The 25770-nt window shown below is 40.4% G+C and overlaps 3 protein-coding genes and 1 long non-coding RNA gene across 10 annotated transcripts; 2 read left to right on the plus strand and 2 right to left on the minus strand.

The window, feature by feature from the left end:
• Nucleotides 1-2304: 2304 nt before the first annotated feature.
• On the plus strand, nt 2305-4964 carry LOC103702136 (vicilin-like seed storage protein At2g28490). The gene is made up of 5 exons (XM_008784443.6): nt 2305-2689; nt 3327-3508; nt 3618-3698; nt 3790-4215; nt 4301-4964. Exons 1-5 carry the CDS (start codon nt 2365-2367, stop codon nt 4736-4738), a joined length of 1452 nt encoding a protein of 483 aa, XP_008782665.4. The 5' UTR covers nt 2305-2364; the 3' UTR covers nt 4739-4964.
• Nucleotides 4965-5867: 903 nt separating this feature from the next.
• Nucleotides 5868-8781, minus strand: LOC103702135 (uncharacterized). The gene has a single exon (XM_008784442.6). It carries the CDS (start codon nt 8653-8655, stop codon nt 6541-6543), a length of 2115 nt encoding a protein of 704 aa, XP_008782664.4. The 5' UTR covers nt 8656-8781; the 3' UTR covers nt 5868-6540.
• Nucleotides 8782-8798: 17 nt separating this feature from the next.
• LOC103702134 (uncharacterized) lies at nt 8799-16104 on the plus strand. 7 transcript variants are annotated; one of them, XR_016396127.1, is made up of 5 exons: nt 8799-8907; nt 9218-9300; nt 12751-12819; nt 14148-14252; nt 14403-16104. It is a non-coding gene; the product is annotated as an uncharacterized LOC103702134 (long non-coding RNA). The 7 variants fall into 7 exon arrangements; XR_016396126.1 differs by lacking the exon at nt 12751-12819; XR_016396125.1 differs by lacking the exon at nt 12751-12819 and having other exon boundaries at nt 8822-8907; nt 9196-9300.
• A 4365-nt stretch (nt 16105-20469) lies between these two features.
• Nucleotides 20470-24551, minus strand: LOC103702137 (uncharacterized). The gene is made up of 4 exons (XM_039124369.3): nt 24161-24551; nt 22845-24066; nt 22583-22772; nt 20470-22241 (listed from the first exon to the last, which is right to left on the minus strand). The coding sequence occupies exons 2-4, from the start codon at nt 24028-24030 to the stop codon at nt 20780-20782; spliced, it is 2838 nt and encodes a 945-aa protein (XP_038980297.3). The 5' UTR covers nt 24031-24066; nt 24161-24551; the 3' UTR covers nt 20470-20779.
• Between the last annotated feature and the right edge of the window lie 1219 nt (nt 24552-25770).

Raw genomic sequence — 25770 nt, forward strand, 5'->3', positions numbered from 1 at the left:
TCCCCTTGATATAGCCAAATAAGAAAGAACAAAAGGTTTTGCTACAGTGCTGCTTCAAAATTATGAAAGATAATTTTTATTTACTATTTATTGTAAAATAAATGCTCTTGATTTTGTCGTGGCAACTAGTTATATATAGATGGTGGAAAGTCCAGGTATGTATGGAAAGTATTGTAATTTGGGCATATTCCAAAGGTCTTAATTGATACCCTGGATAAGCTCGTCATGACATGTATTATAATTTTAACAGCATTCAACAGTTATAATTAATTCTCTTTGGATGGTTAATTAGGGTAGCACCTAATGGTTAATTTTACGGGCTTCTTGTCTTTCTCTCCTGATCTACTCTCATCTTTTTGACGGTGATTGGAAAAGCTTTTTAGGGAAAGAAGCCGAAGATGCTGAACAAGAGATAGAGAGGGAGAGGAGGAAGTCGAGAATTTTGTAGTATATAGATTAGGGCTATCTAGACCAAAGGAAGCCAGGAGAGGGATGTTGAATGAGGGAGAGAGAAAAGGGGTGAGGGAGAGGAGTTGAGAGGAAGTAGGCGATTAGGACCATCCAAAGTCAGAGATTAGGGCACCAAATTCCATAGAAAATAATAAAAAAAAGAAGATAGGTAATCAGTTAGAAACCAATTAAGGCAAATTTTATGATATATTCGTAATAAGAAATGGTTAAAATGAGTCTCTATCTCCTAACAAAAGATAAACAAGCATTATAGCAAAGTCCAAGAACTGAATGGCCACGCACCGGATCTAGACTCATCAATAATAATGTACAAGATTTGTGTACCATCAGGATTTTGTCTTTTTTTCCCCTATTGCAAAAGGGGCATTTAATTAATGGAGAAGAAAGTTGCAAACTAATAGTGTCTATGAGGAAAATTTATAGCATTTTTTAAAGGATCTCTTGCATGCTTGAGATAAATGTTGGAGTATAGAGTGGGGTTTATGATATACATTTTGTATCATAAGATCATCACACGTTTTTAAGTGTTAGGGTATACATATAGTTCTTATGAAAGGGGCAACATTCCATCCCAAAGTAATGAAAAGATGGTCATTAAGGTTTTGAAAAGGCTGTTCTAATGATCTACTCTGATGAATTTGTTGTACTATGTTATATAAGCTGTAATTGAAATTTTGATAACAGTTCCATGATAGTGGCTGTTATATATGGTAACTATATAGGACAATAGAGGGTGTTATTCGGCAATTGTAGACAAAACAAAATAATGCCACGAATTTTTTTTTCTTTATTAATTCAGCAAACATTGTTTGGGTTTTGGACACCCAACGATGTACTTTGTTATTGGCTGCTATATTCCGTCATAAAGACTTCATCTTGAATTAATATTTGTTTAAGTAAACTTAGGCTCCGTTTGGCGGAGATGCTGGTAGTCGAGCTTTCGAAGGTAAAGCTTTTTGATAACTACATTTCTAAAGTGTTATAAAACTTTAATATGTGTTTGGTAAATAAACTGAAAAAATACTTTTGGTATGACAAAATGATTATAAAAGACATTGCATAGTATTATACAATAAAAAATAATAAAATATAATATGTATTAATACATAAATATATACTATAGCATAATATTACTGTAATGTAATATAATATTATTATAATATAGTAATATAATATTATATACTATAGCATAATAATATAATATAATATAATATAATATTATATAATGTAATATAATATTATATTTATAGTATAATACAATAATAAAGGTATAAAATATTATAATTATTAGCATTATATATTAATATTATCATTTTCTATAAGTATAATATTATATCATGGGTGTTTTAGTCAAAAAAATTATAAATCAAAATAGCTTTCCGACGCTTGCTAAAACTGCTTTTCTGAAAAAACTCCATTTTGGAGTTTTTCTTAAGAATCTGTTTTAACTTTCTGGCAAAGCTAAATAGCTTTCTGAATTTTTTACCGAATACGTCTATGCCAAATGGGTCTATAACAATTTCAAAGGGGTCCTTTGTCTAGCTTTTTTCTAAAAGAAAATTTTCAAGCATTGGTCATCCAGTCCTTCGATCATGGCCGTGAAAAGTTTCGGCATCAGGAGATCCCGTCTTTCGATTACGGCTGTTTATGTATTGCATCGATGGACGGACCCAAGTGGGTGCTCCCTGATAAGCGAGCGGTGGATCTGGGGAGCGCCGACGGCCCCCCACGTAAACCCTCAAGTGCATGCATGCACGACACGCGTCACGACCACGCTCTCCACTCGTCTCTTTTTAAACACCTCCTCTCCACCGCCTGCTGCCCCCCCTTCCACGACACAACTATAATACAAACTATAATTCAAACTTTCAGCAGAAGCAGCTAGAGAGAGAGATGGGAGCTATGGGGGATCGAACGGCGGTGATGCTGCTGATGCTACTGCTCTCCTCCTGGTGTCTGACAGCGGTGACAGGATACCGTGGGAGGGGGGCGAGAGGAGGAGGAGAGGAGGAAGAGGGAGGAGGGAGTGGGAGGCGGTTCGTATTAGAGGAGTCGGAGGAGGTGGTGAAGGCGGAGGGTGGCGAGGTGAGGGTGGTGAGGGGTTTCGGAATAGGTGGTCGCCCCGCTCCCATGCACATCGGCTTCATTACCATGGAGCCCAAGACTCTCTTCATTCCCCAGTACTTGGACTCTAGCCTCATCCTCTTTGTTCATAAAGGTAACTCCTCTCTCTCCCTCTCTCTGTGTGTGCGTGTTTCACGCACGAATATTGAGGCAGCCCGTTCGAATGGTCAATAGAGAAGCAATTAATTGAAGAAATCCCTGAAACATTGATAAAAAAAATCCATCAGGTGAATTGCTTTTCTTTTTTCTTTTTTCCTTTTGGCTGGCTGACATGAAGAAATGATGCTTTTTATTTTTGTGGATAGATCATAAACTATATAATCCAATCTTTGAAAAATTTGTGAATTCATGAAGGTGCCATAACTTTTTTAAAAAAAATTCTATATCTTATTTCACTATTTCCTCAAAGTTTATCGCTGCCAAAAGTTTCCTGATTATTTATTTAAATCAGATTTTTGGGGAAATTTTATTTTTTTATTTTATTTCTTATGATAATTTACATTGCCGCCAAGAGATCTCCATTATATCACCCGAACCGCTAGTTGCTAATTAAGGACAGGGTGTTACCGATAGGGCATATTAAATCACAAATATTTATTTTATTTTCTCTGGGCGCCTCATACCCCCGATTAATTAGAGGTTTAAGGTGCAGCAATCTCATGGAAAATTATAGCTCTATATACGTGCATGTTATATAATTGATGGAAATTATTGTGCTTCACTATGGGCAGGGGAGGCGAGGATTGGCTGGATTTACGAGGATAACATGGTGGAGAGGCGGCTTAAGATGGGAGACATCATCCACATCGCCGCCGGCTCCACCTTCTACATGGTTAACACCGGCAAAGGCCAGCGGCTGCAGATTATTTGTAGCATCGACACCTCCGAGAGCCTTGGCCTCGGCCCTTACCAGGTGATGCTGAAGCCGCTTTCCCATCCCGTTAATTTCCATCGTAGATGATACCCATATCCGTATATTAAGTTTCATTTAGTGATCACCTCCCATGATTATTTTCTTGCAGTCATTCTTCATCGGTGGAGGAACTTATCCATCATCCGTTCTTGCCGGATTTGATATCGAAACCCTCACAGCAGCATTCAATGTAAGCGAATTGGTTTGCAAAGAAACTAGCACTAGCAATATGCATGCATGCAGTAAGTTGAGCCTTTAAAAGTTCTGGTCTTCTTCCGTAGGTAACTACTGAAGAAATGGATACAATCCTGGGGGCTCGTATTAGAGGGCCGATTATCTTTTACAGCGATAGGGCTGCCGACCAGTCCCGCCTGTTGGCCTCCTGCATGCAATGGAAACAAGTCCATAAAAAAGGATCTTTAGATTTCAATGATGTCGCCGTTGACGAAGGAGGAGGAGAGGTGCAACAGGAGGAGAACAAAAGATGGACATTGAGGAACTTCCTCGCCAACCTCCTTGGAGGGCAGTTCTACGATCGCCGGAAAGGAAAGAAACAGAGTCCAGACCATGCACCCGATGCGTATAACCTTTATGACCGAGATCCAGACTTCCGTAACAACCATGGTTGGAGCATTGCTCTTGATGAAGGCAACTATGCTCCTCTGGGGATCAACGACATCGGCGTCTACTTAGTTAAGCTCACTGCAGTGAGTAATCTTGCTTAACTATTTGGTTTCTAACCTATCGTGGATCTAGTTCGTCCAGTTTAAGGAACTTTTTTTTTTATCTCAGGGATCAATGATGTTGCCACATGTGAATCCAACGGCGACGGAGTACGGCATAGTGCTGGGAGGATCAGCGATTATTCATTTGGTGTATCCTAATGGAACCGCGGCCATGAAAGCCGAGGTTTCTGAGGGGGATGTGTTCATGATCCCTCGATACTTCCCCTTCTGCCAAATTGCTTCCCTGAGTGGGCCGTTCGAGTTCTTCGGGTTCACGACGTCGGCGAGGAGGAACCGGCCGCAGTTCCTCGTAGGGGCGAGTTCGATCCTTCGAACCATGTTAGGGCCGGAGCTCGCAGCAGGGTTTGGGGTGACCGAGGAGGAGTTGAGGAAGGTGGTGGAGGCGCAGAAGGATGCTGTCATTGTGGCCTCCTGGACCCTGCCCAAGATAAGGGGGAAGGGGGAGGATGAGCCGTTGCTTATCAGAAGGATGGCGGATGTTTGAGCTTTTGGCTGCCTCGCTTTTCTTTATTTCAGTGCAATCTTAATTATATGCATGCAGTTTGTTAGGGGCTTCATGTTTTGCTCTGTTGGGGTTTTACATAATCTTTTTGAGTTGATTAATAAGGTAGGAAATGGGTACTTTTTGGTTGGCATGGAAGACCTCGAAGTGCCTTCCTCTGTTGAATGTTTAAGCCCTAGATCAAGTAATCCATCATCTTGGTAATCCAGATTTCCTAGTGGAAAACACAAATATCAAGGACTGACCCTCAAAACTGACAGCAGATAATTCAAAAAAAAGAAAGTTAACAGACTTTTCACATAACTGGAATCAAAAGATCTCTAATTTGTCAGTAATATACAACAGTAAAGAAGCATGGCTTCAAAATTTATGTGAATCATTGGCTCAATGTTAAAGAGCAATCAAATCTATTGACTGATATGCACACAGAGAATCAAATTTGTGCAAAATCCAATACTAGTATATGACAAATCCAATTTGCCCTTTGAGCCACATCTTGAACAAGAATTTGAAGCTCTAGCAGGTCACTATTCATTGTTCTGGACAAGTATAAATTAAGTTCCATAGGCGTACCAATGGACATCCTTAGGCAACAGGACCTCAGTGAGAAGACTAACAATCCATATTTGCAGTGACATATGGGAGTATATTAAACTGCAGATCTGAAATGGTGCAAAAGAGAAGAGAGATCAATTTAGGGGGAATATGATTTGATCACCATGTATCATGCTCTGTGAATAAGCAAGTCCATGCTATTCTGGAGCTATGAATGCTACACAAGTTTGTGCCATCAACATGGGGCTTGATCCAGCAATTAGTACACCAATAGTCTTAACGGGTGCCAGCTAAACCACTATGATCCATAATGCTCTTTCACAAGCTTGGATACAATTCTCGACAGATTACACATAGCTAGAGACAAGGTCCATCGGTTGACAAACTTTTTAGAGATAATGAAACTAAAACAGAGTGAACAGTTGATTCTGAGGAAATTCCTAAAAGTGCTGATCCAGGAGCCTAATAAAGGCAGTCTTGTCTCTGTAGAAGGAAGGCATTTGAAGTCTGCTTATTAAGAACTAGCCTGACATAAAGACTGTAACAAAACATCCTGTTCCAAGGAGGCAAGTAATTACAAACTGCATTACTTTCTAGAAATTAGCTTACACTAAATGGGAAACATACACAAATAGGTACAAATCATTTGTAGTAAACCATTTAAACCCTTAGCAGGGTCATGGAAGAGACAGATGAAAGACTAACTTAGCATTGTAATAAATTGTAACTGCATTACTCGAACTATATAAATGCCTTTTCTGTTAATGAAAAGCTTAATTAAGAGTATTACAGCTTCATAATTGTCATTACTGGTTTCGTCCATTTTGAGGATCTTTAAGCTCCAACATTTGCAAGGAACAGCTTCTATGCTTCATTTGTTGTTTTTCTTACTCCTGCCCTCGAACCATTTCTGATTGCTTAAATCTTCTTCCATGAATAACTTGCCCCGCCATCCTTAAGGCTTCAGAGTTCAGAGTATATTGACAAAACTACTGAGCTCATTTGATGTCATAGGCAACATATCCAGCAGTTGATGATGATGTGCCCATTTCTAGTTGGATTGTTTCTCATATATGCGCATTTGAAATGAAACTAAATTTCATTGCTTGTGGATCATGGAACTTTTCCATTAACACTCAACAGGAGATGCAAGTGCTCTCATGGGATGTCTTCAATTGCATATGAGCAATATAATCTTCAGTGGGCAATTTCATTGCTATCTTTGCAGCTCATTTTATGAAATTGATATTCGCACATGTTAAGTATTCTTTACTGCTTTGATCAGTTTTGCTTTCCCCACCTTGAATATGTTTTAATTCCTCTTCATTCTGCCAATCCTTTTGTGGTGTCCAATTGGAAATTACATTCCGTTTGATTGCAGCTGCATATACTCCAAAAGCATCTAACAATCTTCCCTGTCGACTAAGCTCATTGAGCAATACACGAAAAGAGAATCTACTAGGAATTTTCCCTCTTTTAATCATAAGAACCAAAATACCTAATGCATCATTAACTCTCCCTTCCTCACATAAAGTTCGTAGAATCACATTGTATGTCATCATTCTTGGAGAATACCCTGCTCTTACCATCTCATGCAAATGGGCTAATGCCTCATCAATCTCACCACCTACAGCAAGAGCTTGAACCATCAAGCAATAAGTGTAAGGTGAAGGGCCAAAATCCATTTCCATAACCTTCTCAAATAGCTCCTTAGCATCTTTTAGCAGTTCACCGTTGATTGTTGTCTGTCTGCAAAGGCCTCTGAGGAGCGTGTTCATGACTCGCACATCTACCTGAAAACCAGCCTCCTTCATTTTCTTGTAAGTCTTCCAAGCTGCAGAAACTTCACCCCATTTTAACAAGCCCTGTAACATGATGCTATAACTAATTTTATCCGGAAGGCAATCTCCATGTTGCATTTCTTCCAAAAGGTGAAGTCCTTCCAAAGGCCTGCCTTCCTTGCAACACCCATTAAGAAGGGCATTGTATGTAACAATTGTCGGTTTCAGTCCCATCTCCCGAGCTTCTATTAACAGCTCAATTGCCTCATCCGGCTGCCCAACCTTGCAAAACCCATCAATGACCAAGGTAAATGTATAGATATCTGGCATCTTTGTAGACTTCTTGATTTTCTGTAAGAGTTGAAAGGCCTCCTCCAACCTCCCCACATAACACAGCCCACCGATAAGGCAATTGTAAGTCCTAATTGTGGGCTCACACCCAACTTGATTCATGATCTCAAAAACCTCAAAAGCTTTCTTCAGTCTTCCCCTCTTGCACAAACTGTTAACCAGATCCGTGAATGTAATAATGTTTGGACGAAACCCACTTTGCACCATGTCATCTAGAACCTGTTTTGCCTCATCCGGTTCATTCTTCTTACATAAAGACTGAATCATGATAGAGAAGGACAAGGAATCCGGCGACAATCCACGGGATGGAAGCTCAGAAAACAGACTCACAGCAGATTCAAATTCACCAGCTTTCACTAGAGCTATGAGGATGTCATTGTAGTCAGAGATGGTTAAACTTTTATCGTCATATTCAAAAACATCAAGAACCTTCACACGCTCTTCAATTGGTAAACCACTGATTTTCTTAACAAGATCACCTACATGCAACCTACCACTTCTATGACAAGAATCCAAGGACTTCACACTGTTGGCGGGTGAATAAACCTTTCTGTCAGCAAAATCAACGAGCACGTCCTGCTCGTTTTCAAGCATCCCACTATTTTCCTCAATGACATTGGCAGCATCATATCCTTCCTCAGCGGGCAAGGTACCATCTCCCTCAACAGAACCAAGGTCCACTCTTTCCCTGTCAGTATCCAATACATAATTCTCTTCTACAAAATGGACATTTTCCTTTTCGGCTATTCGACAATCTTCATTAACTAAATGGGGATACTCTGCTACTACTTCACTAGCATCGCAGTTAGCACCATTTTCTTCGTTCGGCAATTCGCCATTTTCCATCACAAAATCCACCATCTCACCTGCTTGTTCCGTGGGAATAACACCATCTTTCTCCGAAGATTGAGGAAAAATACCACTTTTCTCGACGAAATTAACTAATTCTACTGATGTAGTGGGCAATCTACTGTTCCTTCTACAAGTGAGAAATTTTGGTGATTGTGTGCATGTTGTGTGTACTCCACAAGAGAAAACTACTGTTGGAAGAGGAGTTGGATTACCTCGACGGGGATTGGAGGTAAGTTGGGGTCTCTTCCCCTCCAAATAAGACTCCGAGAAGTAAGGCAAATGAGAAGACTGCAAGCGTGAGGAGGAGAAGAAAGGCGGCGGGGAAATGGGAAGGGGGGAAGGGGAGCGAAGGGAAGACATGAGAGAGGGAGAGAGAGAGGATATGGTTGGATTGGGGTTTTTGAGCTCAGCTTGAGGTTTATGGTGTCGAAGAGCCGTCGAGGGAGTCGAATCAGGATATGGTCACCTCCGGTAAAAGAAAACAAATAAACATATTTCTTTAAAAAAAACCCTACACCCACCCTTCGTCCCCAATTTCCTTCCCGCTCCCCTCCCTTCCCTCTCTTTTCTCTTCTCTCAGGCGGCCAGCGACGAGGGCGGCGGTGAACGCAGGTGGAGGCATCCCTCTCCCTCTCCTACCCTCCTGCAGCACAGTTGCTGGCTTCCCGGCGGCCATCTCTCTCTCTCTCTCTCTCTCTCTCTCTCTCTCTCTCTCTCTCTCTCTGTGGCTGCTGTGCTGCTTGCCAGCAATGCAGCAATGACTAACCCTCTTGCCCTCTCCCACTTCCTTTCCTCCCCTCTTCTTCCCCTTCTTACGCTTTATGTAATTTGTATTAGAGTCCTAGTATCTTAGAGATATTAAATTTAAGTGATTATTCGTTTAATTAGTAATATGTGTAGAGATGATTCATCTATTCTACAGTTTTTCCCAATTTATGCAACATTGATGATATTCTTCCGGCCCAAATGGCGGATGCTGAGAAGTAGAAAGAGAAGTTGATCAAGGTGACAAGTTAATGTTCTGTTTTTGTTTTATTTTTTTTCATTTTATTTTATTATTGCTTTTAGGTAACCTTTTACAGATAAGATTTAATGGGACTTCTAGTTGAGTGTTGTGGAGTAAATAGAATATGTTTTTGAAAAATCTTTTTTCCTCAATCTTTTATAATTAGCGTGCAGTTGAATGGCTGGTCTCTTACTGCACCTATATCAGAATTCGTGTGTCGTCTATAATGTATCTCCTTCTTGTCTGGAAAGTCAAACTCTTATCTAGTGTAAAATTTCTCCTCAGGGATTTATATCAGTAGGAAAGTCTATAAACCAGTTTAAACCTCATCTTTTTAAGCTAACAAACTGCACAAAGGCAAAACTTTATAGTATCTTATAAACATCACAGATGTATAATGTAAATGAGATTTCAAGTGCAATGCAACATTCTCCATATGATTCTAAACATTTTAGTCTTTTTTTGACTGAAGTAAACATTTTGGTCATTACTCTGTTTGCCCTGGTCAGCAAGCCAATCTACTCAATATGCCTCCCTGAATGTATGCTGAACTTTGTTCTGCATTACTTCTTTATCTTTTCCTTAATTATGTTAATAACAGATTGATATGCTCCTTTTCATACTCTATTAGTATATATTAACAAAACCAGTGAATCTGATTGCATTACAACGTTTATTGCTCCTGTAGAAGTTTCACCTATAGATTGAGCTCTTACCGTGCTTTATCTACGGTTGGGTTCTTATCTAAACAGGTCATTGTTCTAATAGCTAAATGGCTTTATATCTCCAATGCTGAATTATGTTCTATTTTGAGATTGTCAAGCCCAGTTGCATTTTATTATTTGAAAAATCTCTGCTGACACCTTGGTTTTACCTATTATTTTTCTTATTATTAATTCCCAACCCTTGAGGATTTGATATTGTCAGTGTCAGTCCAATTATTCAACACCCGCTTTTTCTTTCTTATTCTTTCAAACCTTCACCTCTGAATTTTCAGTCATTAAACCTACAGTTGGGGAATATCTTATTGTCTGGTCTATCCTCTTTCGCTTGCCTGCTCCTTAGGCAGTTCCAAGCTTCCTCTATCACTAATTTTGGTGGAGTCAATGTAATGTAGTAATGTTTAGCATTTAATATCTCAAAGTGATAGGTAAGTTTGGAGAGGTGTTGTGGGGGGTATGCCATGATCTTGATTTATAGGTTAGGGATATGGCTAGCAAGGAATGCTCTTCCTGGGGAAGCTTGGAAGACATTTTATGGTTGTCTGCTAGCTGGGTAGAGGATGGGAAGAGTTGATTGTTGGCACCATTATAGGTCCTCTAATTTTAGTACAAAAACTATTTCCCATCCCCAATTTCTTGAAGCTGTTTGTTATATGGATGTGATTGATCTGATTTGTGCTTCTTGATGATGTTAATTTTGACAGATTTTGTTATCAAACTTCCAAGTACATATAACTGTTTGGCCTCATGCTCTACTTATAGATATTTTGGCAATCTTTTTATTTGCTATCATCAATCTTTCTGACATACTGAGTGTAAGTTGAAATCAACGAATCTTCATTTAGTGAAGGTACCCTAATCAGAAGGATTTCTTTTCGAAAGGTCCGTCTATATTACTCACATGTTTTATGCCTTCTTTTTATGGGAATTGTTGGGGAAGCTCTTTCTGAGCAAACAGTTGTAACCAGCTCACATTTCATTGATAAATGAGATGAGACAGGAACAGCATGCAAGAGGGGAATTGTTGGGAAAGCTTGAAATTGAAGAGATCTCCATTCTAGAGAACAAATTTAATTGTTGATGGGTGGTTAGTGAGTAAATTAGGGAAAGTATCAGGAATGCCTTGGTCTTGGTAACCTAGCGGGTCAATCTAAACATTCTCTGCAATTAACTTTAGTTTTGTGGAGAAAACGCTTTGACTCATGGAATGGAATAGTTTGAATATTAGAGTTTAAAATGGATAGTGAAGGGTGTGCCACACAAAAAAAAGAGATGTCATTTTTGCTGGTCTTTGGAATGGTTCAATTTAAAGAAGGGTGGATAATTTTGTAGATATATAGTTGATGAGTAATACAGGGTAGTAAATTAATTTGGAATTTCAAACTTACTATAGGTCTTATGCATAATATTTGAAATTTTTTAGTTGTACATGATTGTTCTGTCTACTTATTGAAGTAGGCAGATTTGGTCAGAAGAACCTCTGGGTATTTCTTGTAAGTGATTCTGTTTATTAGATTATTGGTCATGAATGGATATGTTGAGTTATGGCACTCCAATGGTTGTGGAATGCTTTTGATTGTTGCTGTAGCTTGCAGGAAACTGATGGCTAATCATAGGAGGTGCTGTCATGGAATTGAAACTTCATAGTTCCATTTACCTTGTGTATATGAGAATTGAGAGTTGCCTATCATCTTCTCAAGTATAAACTTAAAGTATTTCAATGCTCAACATTGTAGGAGCATCTTTATGAAATATGGGACGACAAACTATGGAGATCTGTCCAGCGATGGACTTTATGGTAGATACATATGGAAAAGAGTTTGACCTTCATGAAGACTATTGGTGGATTACCATCCAGAAGATTTTCATTGACAGCATATGCTGACATTATTTTAACTCAACAATTGCAAAATGCCTCATCCATAAATGTTAAAAATTGATGGGATAATTGGAAGCATCTCCTTAGCCTATCATTCTTTATAGTTACACAGGTTCTTATGTTCCCACATTTTGGATGGTCAAGCTCATTTCTGATTGAAAGTCTCCCTTTGGGGTCTGGTCCTCCATTGGAGGAGTGATTGGAAAATTCTGAGTTGGTAATTTTTTTCTTGCTTTCTTGTCTCGTTGTCAACCATGCTTCAGATGAAGTGGAGGCTTGGTACAGTGTGAACTGAATTTGAGTTGATGACTAACTGGTACAATTATGTGCTCATAGAAGTTTGAGAAAAACTCCATTAGGTGGGTATTTAGAAGGTGATGCATATTAGTCACTCCTCCATTTTATTTTTTTTAACAGAAGTGAGATCAAGTTATGAGTGGATGATTTGACATGTTGGCTGAAGTGCCAAGAATTGCACAAGGAAAAATTAATATAGATATAAAAGTGGCAGATCTTCTTTCCGTATTGGGAATAACTTGTTTCTAGAAACCTCTCTGCATACTTAGATCTTCTCTTTGTAGTAGAAGGTCATCTTATTCTATTAGTTCTTTCTAGTCTGTTGTTGCTTTATCTATAAAAGTAAGTTTGCTTCATTTCAGATGAAAGACTATTAGAAAAATAGTTCTATTGTTTTGTCCCGTGTTCTTGCCTAGACACTATGTTTTCAGTGGGTGTGATCCATGTCAGAGCAGATAGGATGGTTACTTGTGGGCATTATGAATGGCTCATTGATTGCTTGCATAAAAGTTCTGTTTGTGATTCCAAACTCGAGCTTTGTCCTAATACAGATGCAGCCCGTTTGAAGAATGAAGATGACACACCAAGAATAAAAATATGTGGGGCCTCATAAACACCAGGTAACAGGCCTCCTATCACTCTCCCCCTCCAATACGTGCACCCCAGCACCCCCCCCCCCCCCCCCAAAAAAAAATAATAATAATAATAATAAAAAGAAAAAAAGAACAAAAATGAAGGACACTTTGCAGCAAATATATGGTAGGACAGTAGAGGTTAGCAAGCGAGTGCAAGTTCTTAACAACAAGCACATATTTAATGGCATGGACAAATTCATATTATGGAAAAGAATATCAGGAGATGTATTTGGCGGGTATTATTATAGACAAGTGTGCATAAAAGGTATATTGAAATCAATGTAGCTATGTAAAAGACTAGTGACCAACATTAAAAGTCGAAGTTGCAAGCCAAGCAAGGTACTAGTCATGACGGCAACAAATAGTTGGCCCAAATCTTTTATCTCTTTACACATTGTATATGAAATTGGTAGTAATCATGGTATGCTGAACCGGCCCGTACCGGCTGGTTTTGCACGTACCGTACCAATACCGAGGCCAGCCGGTACGATTCAGCCGTGGAAAATGGTTCCGGCCCTATAGGGGCAGGAACTGACCGATTCCCACTGCATACCGGTGCAAACCAGTTTGGTTCGCACCGGTACACATGGGGCAGTGCGCTCACGCGCGCGGGGAAGAAGAAGAGGAAAGAAGAGGAAGAAAGAGGAAGAAATAAGAGGAAGAAGAAGAGAAAGAGGAGAAGAAGAAGAAGACGTACTGGTACCGGGCCTCGTGTGGGGAAACGCCCTTCCTTGCTCGTGGGATAAGGGGGGAAAGAGAGGAGAAGAAAGGAGAAGGAAGGAGAAGATTCAGGAAGAAGAAGGAAGAAGAGAAGGAAAAGAAAAAGAAAAGAAAAAAAAGGAATGCAGCCGCGCGCGTCCCACACGGGGAAACGTGTCCCGCGCGTGCGGCTTCGCCCGTGGAAGCATAGGGAAACGCGTCCTGCGCATGCTGGGAACAGTGCGGGCGCGCTCCCGTGGCGGACCGGGTCGGTACCAGTTCGGTACGGCCCGAACCGGTACCGACTTGGTCCGGGTCGCCATCGGTACGCCGACCGGTACCTGTTCGGTGTACCCTGGTAGTACTGCTTTGTAGGGGGTGCCATATGTGCCTTATAAAGATTTTGTAGTGTGTTAAATAATTAGACAAGAACAAGGTCAACTTGATATGAGAATGGTTGAAAGCTTTGGAGATTAGAGAGTAGATTGAACTCATTGTTATCAACCACAGGATCCATAATCTAGGGTCTTCTCTTTATCCCTTTCCTCCTGTTAATGCTTACATGATATTTTTTTGTCTTCTGAATTAGTCTCTCATATGGTTCTATTAAACAGAACAGGATCTCTGGAATGGACCCTCTAGAATGGCAGGTGGAATCCCTGAGCCACTGCACATGTTGGGGTCTGCCACAGCATTTGTGTTTGGGGCATATTCACCCTGTCAGTGGTCTCTTCTGTAGCCATCCATTTATTGCAATCAGTTTCAAAAGCCTAGAGGGCGGGGCAATATTGTATCCCCCTTGTTGACATGACTGTTTAAGCTTTGTCCTGCAACTGAATTTGTATGTTCTTTGATTTTTGTGATTACAGAGAGAGGTGGTACTTCCCTGCATGGTTTATAAAGGAAAAGGCTTCTATGCAGTTGTTTCAAGGGAATTCAAGCATAGAATGATCTCTCTCGTATGATCCCCACCGTCATCAACCCACATCTCTGCCCGACTTATGATGGGAACAGGCCATGTTTTTCGATACTAAGGCTTAATACACTTCGAGGAAGTTATGGAGTTTTCTAGTGTCTGCTTCTTGTTGTGCCCACATGTGACCTGTTTGTTTCAGGGTACAGCGGTGTCTGAACTGTCTTGCAAAGGGTTATGCATGAATTGGAGGTATGGTCTATTTATCCTAGACATCACATGTTATAAAAGCAGGTTATTGTGCAATTAGCTGCTAAGTGATTATATTACATAGTGCACAGTACATTTGTAGATGTCTTAGTCTGTGGAAATATTTTATACTTTTACACCGTGACCGCATTGTGTAACTTCTAATTTCTTTTCATGTTGATCAGAAGTTTTGAGAGCTTGCAATTGGGTGGCCCCATAACTTTACAAGTTTGAGTGGTACGCCCATAACTAGCAAAAGGACATTTCTCATTTTTGTTTGGTTTTTATGTGCTTTTATTAGTCTTGCTTCTGCGAGGGAGAGCTTTTGAAGTGTTGTTTTTGCTGTGCTCATAAAAGAAATATTGTTTTCACAAGTTATATGAAAATTATCCTATTTATCCATAGATCCTTATTCTATATTCCTCTTCATTCCATTATAATTTAAGACAATTTTAGACCATTTCTAGTATATTCAAATTGGAACATAGTCATCTGTTTGTGGGTACAAAATGTGCGCTGGAAAGACATTGCATTTGATGTGCCGGTTTCTCTTCAGCGGCATCACTTACCAAAACATTTGAAAAATTCGTATGCACTTTATCCTATTTTTTTCCCCTCTTGTTCATGGATGAGTTACATGCACATGTACTACCTACTCCTCTTGTTTTAGGGGAATGTACCAACGAATGCCACATAGAATTAGAAGTGGTTCTTAATGCCGGAAAAGGGGATAGCAATTTTTAGCTAAAGCTTTCTATCTAAGATAAAAGAGTTTTCAGTAGCTCGCCATCCATAATACTCTTACCAACTTATGATGCCTGCTTGCTGCATTTTGCTGGAGAGGCCTGTGTTTGGCACATGTCCGGGAGGCTGATTTAAGACTTCCAAATCAGCTAGTCTTTTTTGATGAAGAGGGAGGCAAAGCCACCCGGGCCAAATCAGCTAGTTAGATCGAGAAACACAACTATGATCTTGTTTAATGTTCTATACAAATGAAGCAGATGGTTGGAGTCAGGGTTGGGATGATGAGTAGGATAAGAAAGTGATAGTGGCTGGAGCTGTAAAGAAATGCCCCACCATGCACTGCACCCAGTGGCATCAGTTCTTGGTCTCCTGGACAAGTCGGACATCAACTCGGGCTGCTAGGCTTTGCAGTGAGATCCAACCTTCTTTTCCTTTTCAGAGAGGCAAGAAAAGAGGAAAAGCATAAAGGTTACATTCACATGACATTGTCAAGAAAAGGAGCCATGTCAGAGTCTTTGGAGAAAGAAAGCAGGAATAGCTCAGTTAATTTTGTGGAATAGATGCCTATGCCACTTTTCTGTTTTTGTAAGAATATTTGCAAAAAATCCTATGAGACCTTTTAGTCACCTATGATGGAAATGTGAATTCAGTAGTTTTATTGTTCATTTAGCTCTAACTAATTATTGTTCATTTAGCCACCATGAAGAACATTTAAGATGAAAACAAGCCTTTGGTCATTCATCAGTTAGACTTAGCAGTCTCTGAGTTTTTGCAGTTCCACTAGGACCACTGTTTAGGCTATTCTGATAACTTGCAAATATATTGAGGTGGTAATGCTTGATCTTGTGAGAAGTCAAGAATCCTAAATGTTGCAACCTTTGATATCCCTTTGGCTCCTATGTGATGGTGATACTCTGTCTGCCAAAGAGCACATCAAGTTGTGTGTGAAAATTCATTAATTTTTGCCACTAGGCTTGGATTTCGGTCACTTGTTGGCACGACTGTCCAGTTATTTCTATCACTAAAAGCATATATTTGGGAATGAAATTGTAATGGTGACATGGATACTATGCTTTCAGATATCTGCCTTGAAGAATCGGTTCATTCAAGGATTAAAACAAAAATTGCAGAGTTTCTAAGATTTATTTTTTTTCCTTTGAAATCATTTTAGCAAATAGAGCGAAGTGCTCCAAATCCGTGCAAGACATCGAACAGTGTTATGAGCTCGAGGTTGGTGAAACGAGTGTTTGCGTTGGAAGGACGCAATAACTCCACGATCCACCCAATGTCATGTGCTGCCCAAAGAATCCAATGCTCTCTCTCTCTCACTCTCACTCTCACTCTCTTTTTGTTGAAGTTGGAAGGCACATCATTTTGTCTTCATAAAAGCAGTATAGGTCCTTGCTCTAGGCCTCTACCCACTCAAAGAAACCCTTTTGGTATCTTCTTTTCTTTCTTTATGCCCCTCTTTGTTCTCCTTCCAATGCGGTTGCCTCGCCATGCTCCATAGCCATTCCATTTATTGCCATTCTTACAACAACCGTATATCAATTCTTTTTAGGGCTTGTTCGGATGTCCACCCATGATAATCCATGGATAAATATTTATGAGCCAAGTGGAAGAGAGATGACGCATCCAGAAAAGAAGAAACTCAGAACTCAGAAGCCACCAAGCATAAAATCCTGGAAAAATCAGGACAAATTATCCTCTTCAAAAGCAAAGTTTCTGCAGAGTGCTGAGAAGCAAAGTTTCCTCTAATAGTAAAATCCCTATTTGTTGCATTTCTTTTGTCAGACTCAAGCTAGATATAGATTATTTGGCGGGGCTCATTTGGTTAGGAGTAATCTGGCATAAAAAAATAAATCTTGTATGAGATTATCATATTTGGTACGAAAAGTAGATAAGAGAGATAATAAAATAAACGGTAAGTTTCATGTCTATTTTTTCTCAGAGAGAAGGTGAATTAAATATCACCAAAGAGGTGGTATTTATTTTTCCATATTAGATTATCAAACAGAAATAATTTAAAATTATCATTTATTGACAAAAATACTATATAATATAATTAATATAGTATTAATATAATACTATATTAAATATTATAAATATATAAATACAATGATTTATAAATAATATATTAATATATTTATTAATAAATAATTAAAATATTTATTAGTTATTAATTAACTCTATTATATAATTTATTATTATATTTATTTATGCACCAAAAATATAATAACATTTATTTATAATAAGGACTATATTTTTAATATATGTATAATCAATTTAAAAATCTTTATCAACTAATATAAATATACTCAATATTCAAAATAGCCAATTTAGGCCGCAATTATATAAGTAGACCATAAATGGCCAATACATAGGTCGAAAAAAATATTATTATTTAAATTATTTATTTGAGATATTATTTAAAATTTGACAATATTGCTACACAAGATTACCTTCAATCAAACACAGTAATCCTTTTTCAATGCTTTTTTTGAACTAATTTTTTATCAATTAAACATAATAAAATTTATTTTCTCTTGCAATCTGTTTTTCAGATAAATAATTTTTTTAGGAATCGTGAGTAGATATTTAAAAGGATTAAGTGTAGCATTATATGTTTAGTACAGGGAGGTAGACCCTATCATCAATTTTGAATGGAAAAAGGAAAAGACTGTGACTGTGATTCCACAATCTGCACTTTTTGTACAGCCTCGTGCCCAAGTTGGTACTAGAATAGAGTCAATTCCTTTAAGAAATGCAAGGACGGTGCCTTCGATATATGTGAGTTTGTCCTACTTCTTTGTCGTCCACTTAAAAGAGATCAGTAACCAAGGGGTGCACCTAGAGGAGAACTTATCAAAATCATGTAAAAAATCATTAAACCTAATTTTTGAAACAAAAATAATAATATCAAGACAAACGAGCAGGTCTTGAAAAAAAAAGATGGCAGAATTAGCCTTCGTGGATATTTATTTTTCTGCATTCATTCTCAAGAAACCACCTCTCTAATAGCAAATTTATGTATGTATCCTATAATGACATTTATGCTAGGAAAACTTCAGGCCTTCATCTCTAACTTCAGTTATGCGTCCCGCCATGCATGAAGCCATGAATTCACAAGCGTAGGTCCATGGATAGCCTCTCTACATTGTTAAAATAAACAGAAGTTAAGCTGCCATTTCTCATTTCCCATGGTAAAAAAGAGAACTTCTACGGCATCCCTAACAAAAGCTTATTTGGACCCCATATGACTTGTTTGATGCCAGGATCATTAGTTTAAGCGCCTCTTGAAGGCAGCAACAATAACATATACGGATACAACAAACGCCACAACTCATCTGCTACTTCTCAAGGCCTGCATGCAGTTGAGCACTTTTGAGCTGACTCCACGCTTAGGGAAATATGTGTCTCATGAAGGTGGATTAACCCTAAGCTGGCTTGAGAGAATAGAAGGGACCACTGCGACAACCCCCTGCGCCAAGTGTTGAAATACCTGCTGCACTCCAAAATCACATCAGAGATCACAGGTAAAGAAAAAAAGCTGGACTGACCAAAGATAAAGAGCTGAATGCAATCTTCTAAGATTTTAGTGGTCCAAAATGCCAAACCCCCTGATTCAAGACATCTGGCGCCTTGTTGGTGGTTGTTTAGCTTTTGCAGGGAGGCATATTTAACGAGAGGCAAATGGCGTGGCGGATTGGATGATCTTGTATGTGGCGGATCATCCGGAAGGACTTTTTTTGGATCTTCTGAGGCTCATGTACCCATAACATTTAGGGATATTTTATTTTTTTTTTTTATTTTGGTGGTTGTATTTATACCAGGTTTGTGTAATATGCAAAAAAAAAAGGGACTCTGAAATTATGTTCTAAAAAGAAGATCAGACACATGTCTTGAAGTACTAATGCGCTGCATTTGTTTAGATATAAAAAGAAAGTCAGGCTTATTCCAAATATCTAAAGTTGAGTATTAGCGCTTTGACTAATGCAGCTCTGTTTGTCTCTCGATAGATATATCTGATCCTCAGAAATACAAACTTAGTCGAGCTCCTCTACGTATCGTAGAGGAGAGGGTGAGTAAATCACCGCTCTTATGCTCCGCCACATAAGAGACAAGTATTCCATGTGCTGTATCTCACTTCGATGGGTGGGTCGGATGGGTTATAATGGAAAACAATGAGGCTATTCCGACATCATGATCCTGAATGATTCTCTATCGATATCCTACCCTTCTTCTGCCGCTACATGAGGGAATAGAATCTTAGCTAAAGTCATTCACATTTGACTTTATTTTTTAAAAATGTTGGTTGTTGGTTCAATAAGTAGTGCTGTTCCAAATTATACAATACAAGCTTTCTCGGTTCAAAGGACAGACAGGAAATATTTTAATAAGACCATGATACTCTAAGCACATGAAGGCACGAAGGATGAAATGTAAAGAAGGACAAGCTGACAGCTGCACTTATATTTTTTTTGTTTTTCTGATAACAAGTCATAAAAGGACAAGTTCAGTTATCCAGGGTTGGTTAGCAACTCGTTTCAATCTATTGGAAGACTTTAGTGAGCAATCCTTCCCTATCTGGATAGGTATTGTCAAAGAGAAGTTCAAATAAGTCATCGAGATGGTTTTGGAAAGTTGGTGGGGTTAAATTTAATTGGCTTCTATTTTGTTTGAGGTTTGAAAGTGATGTAGCCAAAGCTGGATCTGCAACACCAGCCTACAGAACGTTTCCATATTCACGGAGGAATGTGTCATGCATCCAACCTGCTGTTCCAAATATGACGACTCTCAGTACGATTGCAACAAAGCACCTGAATAGGGAAATTTACTTCATAAACTATATGAAATATGATTCATTAGATCTAGACACGAAACCAATAGCTAGTGTAGGAGTAATTGCAAGACCAGAGATGGCCCGAAGCAGAAGCAAGCGCGAGAAAAATCTCATGATAGAGCCATTCAGCCATTTGGAGGCGAATCCGTGCTAAAAAGCAAAGGAAACCACATCAAACAATATGGGATATTGAGTAACATTTTTTTTTTCTTCAGAAAGGTCTTAGAATTGTAGAACCCGGTGAAAGGGAATCCGGCTACAAGCAGAACAGGTCTATTAGTGAGAAGAAAAGGAAAACATCCTAACAAAACAACCGAAAACAAGATCATAGTTCCTTGCATACAACTATAATACCATGACCTGATATCTTCTCTCCCCCGTTGTTGTTGTTGAAGAGAACACCCGATTCCACTTCACCAGAAACCCCATGTCCTTCTCTCGGAAATCATGTCGTGGACCTTAGAAATGCACAAGGAGATCACCACCAAGTCGAGGAGTCAACCCAACTCCTCTTCTTGGCTATCCTGAGGGCATCTGATAAGCTCCAGGATGTTCACGACCTCCCCCATGTCTGGCCGATTCGATGGAACCTGAGATGTGCAAATCAAACCCAACTTCATCACTGCAATGGCCTCCTCTACTGGGAACTTCCCGCAGAGCCTCCCATCCACACACCCCACCACCCTCCCCTCCTCCAGTGCTGCCCTCACCATGTCACACAGCACGGCCACATCATCCTCCATGTACTCAACGGGTCTCTTTCCTGCCATGATCTCCAGCGTCAGCACCCCGAATGCATACACATCACACTTCTCAGTTATTTTCACCGTCCTGCATGCAAATTCTGGTGCCATGTACCCAAGAGCACTCTGTATTTTGCTGCTTAAAACGTAATGATCCAACATTGGTAGCAGCTTCGCCAACCCATAGTCTCCAATCTTGGGCTCGCCGGAGCCATCAAGCAGAATGTTGGCAGATTTCAGATTGTAGTGAATTATGTCGAGCCGATGCAGGTGCGCCAAACTCTTTGCAGTGCCGAGAATTATATCAAACCTTTCTTGCCATGAGAGCGCATTTGAGGCAGAGCTTTCGTGGAGGTGTTTGTATAAGCTCCCGCCAGAAACGAACTCGTATACGAGAAGTTGGAGGGATGGAGTCCAGTAATAGCCTTCAAGTGCCACCAGATTGGGGTGCTGCACCTTTCCTAGCTTCTTGACCTCCCTCTCGAAATCCTCCTGGGATTTCACCAAGCTGGAAACGGTGAGCTTCTTGATGGCCACAGGCCGGCCATCTCGGAGCATGGTCTTGTAGACTGCGCCGAAGCCCCCACGACCCAGCTCGCAGTCCTTGTTGAGGAGTGCATGGGCACCGGCACTGAATTCCGGGTCGCCTCCAGCAAACATGACGAGCCTGCCGGAGTTTGCATCAGTGGTAGGAGACTGGCTGAGGTAGTCATCTGAGAGGGCCAAAGCAGCGGCAGACTGGGAGGCAGCCGCACGAGCTCGGACGTTCAGGATGGTAATGGTGATGACGCCAAGGGCAATTATGGCAGCAGCTCCAATGGCAACGAGAGCGGAGACGCTGAGGAGTATCTTCTTGTGGTGAAGGCCGGTAGGGGACAATGTGGAGCCTGACGAGGGGTTGGGTGAAGAGTTCTCGGGGTTAAGGACGATGGGCTTGGGGAGGACGGCGGGGCAAGACCGGTTGACAATGGAGCCACAGAGGCCGGGGTTGTCGGAAAGGGAGGAAGGAGGAATGGTGTTAAAGAAGCTTCCCGAGGGGATGTCTCCAGAGAGGAGGTTGTGAGAGATGTTGAAGGAGAGGAGGTGGGAGACATCAGACAGCTGCTTTGGAATGGTTCCTGTGAGTCTGTTGCGAGAGAAGTTGATGATTTGGAGATTGGTGAGGTTGGCTAAGGTTGGAGGAATTGGGCCTGTGAGGTTGTTCTGTGATAGATCCCTGCATGTCAAAATCCAAACAAAAGAAACCATGAAACCTCTAAGACAATGATTAGCTAACAACACAAATATAATTCCAGAAAAGACTAAAGACATCTGAAACATAGCACTCATTATTATGACCAGTAAAAACAACAACAAAAAAAGGTTGTGTGTGGGAGATTTCAAACAGGGGGACCGTGGCCATGTTAATAGTTGATGGCAGGTTTCAAGACTCTCCAAGAAAGAATATTTGTTTCATTAAAGAAGAAGAAGAAAATAATCTAAATAACTATATCTCCAAACAAATGGAATTAAATTAACTGAGGGGAAAAGAAACATCAGAGAGGAGAAAAATCTTACAAGGATGTGAGGGAAGAGCAGTTTCCAATCTGGGTTGGGATTGCTCCTTTAAGGGAGTTCTTTCCCAACCTCAGCTCCTTCAGAGACGCTGCACCCCCAATCTGTGAAGGGATGCTCCCATTCAGCCGGTTCCCACTTAGATCGAGGACTTCCAAAGACTTCAACTTCCCGACACCTTCTGGTATAGAGCCTGAAAAAGAATTTCAGGAGAGATTGAAGAACTGGAAACTTCGAACATTTGAAACTTGTGTCGGAATTTTACCAGAGAAGGCATTGCTGGATAGATCTAAAACTTGGAGGGTTGAAGCAGAGGTCGGAGGGATTTCTATTGATCCACTCAGTTTATTCTTGGAAACTAGAACCTGCTGCAGACCCAATTCAAACACCCATAATGGAAGATTGCCCGTGAGCGAGTTCTGACTCAAATCCACATCCACCAGGCTTTTGCAAGAACGTAGAGGTTCCGGGAAGCTCCCCGTGAAGCCATTTCTCGAAAGGTTCAACACTTCCAGGAGCTGCAAATCACCTAATGAACCAGGAAGCTGACCGGAGAACCCGTTGCGCGACAAATCCAGAGTCGCTAAGCTTTTCATTTCTCCAATCCATGTGGGAACCTCCCCGGAGAAAGAATTCGAGCTCAAGCTCAAATAAGTGCATATCGAGAGGTTCCGCATTGATTCCGGAAGGCTTCCAGACAGCGAGTTCCCAGCAAGATCTAGCGATTTCAACAGCAAGCAGTCTCCAATGTCGTCCGGCAAATGCCCGGAGAGCCGGTTCCCGTGCAAGCTGATGGACCTCAGATTGTACATTTTACTAATTCCCACGGGTATCTCGCCAACAAGATTATTGTCTGAGAGGTCAAGCGATCTGAGAGCATTCAAAGACCAGAGTCCACACGGCAAAGAACCAGAGAGCCGGTTCGAGGAGAGGTTCAGAGCTGCAAGCGTCGAGCAAGAGCCGACATTAGGAGGGATCGCACCAAAGAAGGCATTTTTCGCCAGGGAGATAGATCTAATGGACCTGCATTGCCCAAAGAAGTCATCCGGGATGGGTCCGGAGAGTTTGTTCTCACTAAGGTCGAGGTTACGAAGGCTCTCGAGCCGGAGGAGATCAGAGCTAAGGGTCCCAGAGAAGTTATTCTTGGAGAGGGACAGTGTCCGGAGGGATTGGAGCTGGAGGAGGCCACGGCCGATCTTTCCGGAGAGAAAGAAGCCAACCAAAGAGAGCTCGGTGACGCGGTTGGTCTTGGGGTCGCACTTGACGCCGAGCCAGTGGCATGGGTCGTCGTCGTCCTCGTTCCAAGAGACGAGCTTGGAGCCGGGGTCTCGGAGGTCGGCCTTGAAGACGATCAGGCCGAGGACGTCGTCGTTTAGCGCCGGATTTCTTGACACGGCTAAGAAAGGAAGGAAGAGGACGAAAAAAACGATTCGGAGCAGCAGACCCATCATCTCTGATAGACTCCGTTCTTCTCAAAGTTTGATCATCTAAACCCCACAAAAAAGAGAGAGAAACAAATGAGATGAAGTGTTAGAAGGAGAAGAAAACCATGAGAGTTAGAGGGAAAGGAGAGATTTTTACCAGAGGAATAGAGAAGAAAACCAAGAAACGGCTAGCATTCGGCTTCCGGGTGAGGTCACACTAAGAATTAAAGCGACCGGAGAGAGGTGAGCGTAGTATTCTAGAAATGCGGCGGGCTCGGAAGGCGACTTAAAGGGCGAAATATGGGAATCTATGTCGCCGGAATCCGGCGAGGAGCGGAGGACGGCACCCCGATCCACCACTGGAAGCGTAGGTGGGGGGTCGGAGTTCGCCGGAGAGGAGGAAAGAACTCGCCGGAAAAACGTCGCATCACCGGAAAACAGGAATCCTTCGGCCACCTGAGAGAAAGAAGTGAAGTGGGCGCCGGAGGTGGGGGGTTGGCAACTGGGCTCTTGTCTGAAAGCTAACGGCTGCTTTATTACTCCCAACCGGGAGAGGCCGGCCTCTTTATTTCAGGGGGGTCGTACACGTGGCGGTCAGGAATTGATCAAGATATCCAACGTGGATGACAGGAGTACCTTCAGCCCTCCAGAATCAGACCGCAACTTAGACCTCCTGGGTCTTTATGATAGGGTGCACCGTGGGTGATGTTGTAGCCAGGTATATCTAAGTATTAATTTCATTTACTAAATCCCGAGAATAATCTAACCCCTGTCGTATAAGCTAGTGGTTAAAAACAGATGGGGCTGACGTACAGCTGAAATTGATAAGAGATGAGCTGGATATATTCACTTTTCTTTTTTTATTATATTCGCAACTTATTTAAATTGTAGTATCTGATGATTATAGTAACGGATATTGATTAATTCAGTTTTATTCCATAGACCGGGATGATGCGTTAGATTTAGCTTTATATGAAAATGACTAACATGAGAAGGGTCCGGGTTGCGTCTTTGGCAAGTAAGAACGATCAACCTTTCTTTCACGGTGTCACCTACTAGATCACACTCTGCACGTATCTCAAAGCACTCCGAATTTTTTTCTTTATCCATATGCATGGATCTCAAAGCCGCCATTAAGATTTAAGAGCGAATTCTTCTTTCGTGCGCAAGATACATACTTGTCTCATAAGAATGAGAAGCAGATACACATGACTGAATCTCCAATCTAAAAACTTGAATTTTAAAGTTAAAATTATATTCCAACATGAACACAAGTTTTGTTATGTTGGACTTTTTATCTTTTAACACGAATAATTTGGAAGATATTAGATTATATCTATATTCATTTTTTTGGAAATATAAATATGCTTGTGAAACTATGGTTTATTGTATACTTATTAACGTCATCAGTCGACAATCTAACAAGATGAGCATAATAATTACATAAACAAGATGATTTAAGAGATACACGCACTTTCATATACATACATACATATATACATACATATATATATAAATAAATATGCTTCTCTTGAGAGGAAAGTATATCCACTTCTCTCAAGTCTAAAATCAATAATCAAATATTTAAATCGAAGATTTATCGTTGATCATGATCTATTCTTTTAATATACCTAAAAAATCTGGAATCACATATTTTGAGTCTCTAACTTATGGATCAAGTAGATAGAAATGATAATTTTCATTATGGTAGTATTCATAATATATTTAAATTAAGATTCCATCTTATTGATCATGATCTATATATGT

The sequence above is a fragment of the Phoenix dactylifera genome, chromosome 8 (assembly GCF_051530095.1).
Source record: "Phoenix dactylifera cultivar Ajwa chromosome 8, Ajwa_hap1_PhDact_Kaust_v1.1, whole genome shotgun sequence".
Taxonomy (NCBI): Eukaryota; Viridiplantae; Streptophyta; class Magnoliopsida; order Arecales; family Arecaceae; genus Phoenix; species Phoenix dactylifera.

Excerpts from the sequence above, each read along its gene's own strand:
- LOC103702136 (XM_008784443.6), top strand. The coding sequence starts at position 2,365 with ATGGGAGCTATGGGGGATCGAACGGCGGTGATGCTGCTGATGCTACTG. Across the intron at positions 2,690-3,326 it reads CATCCTCTTTGTTCATAAAG|GGGAGGCGAGGATTGGCTGG; the intron begins GTAACTCCTCTC and ends CACTATGGGCAG. Across the intron at positions 3,699-3,789 it reads CCCTCACAGCAGCATTCAAT|GTAACTACTGAAGAAATGGA; the intron begins GTAAGCGAATTG and ends CTTCTTCCGTAG.
- LOC103702135 (XM_008784442.6), bottom strand. The coding sequence starts at position 8,655 with ATGTCTTCCCTTCGCTCCCCTTCCCCCCTTCCCATTTCCCCGCCGCCT.
- LOC103702137 (XM_039124369.3), bottom strand. The coding sequence starts at position 24,030 with ATGATGGGTCTGCTGCTCCGAATCGTTTTTTTCGTCCTCTTCCTTCCT. Across the intron at positions 22,773-22,844 it reads ATCCAGCAATGCCTTCTCTG|GCTCTATACCAGAAGGTGTC; the intron begins GTAAAATTCCGA and ends ATTCTTTTTCAG. Across the intron at positions 22,242-22,582 it reads TGCTCTTCCCTCACATCCTT|GGATCTATCACAGAACAACC; the intron begins GTAAGATTTTTC and ends TTTGACATGCAG.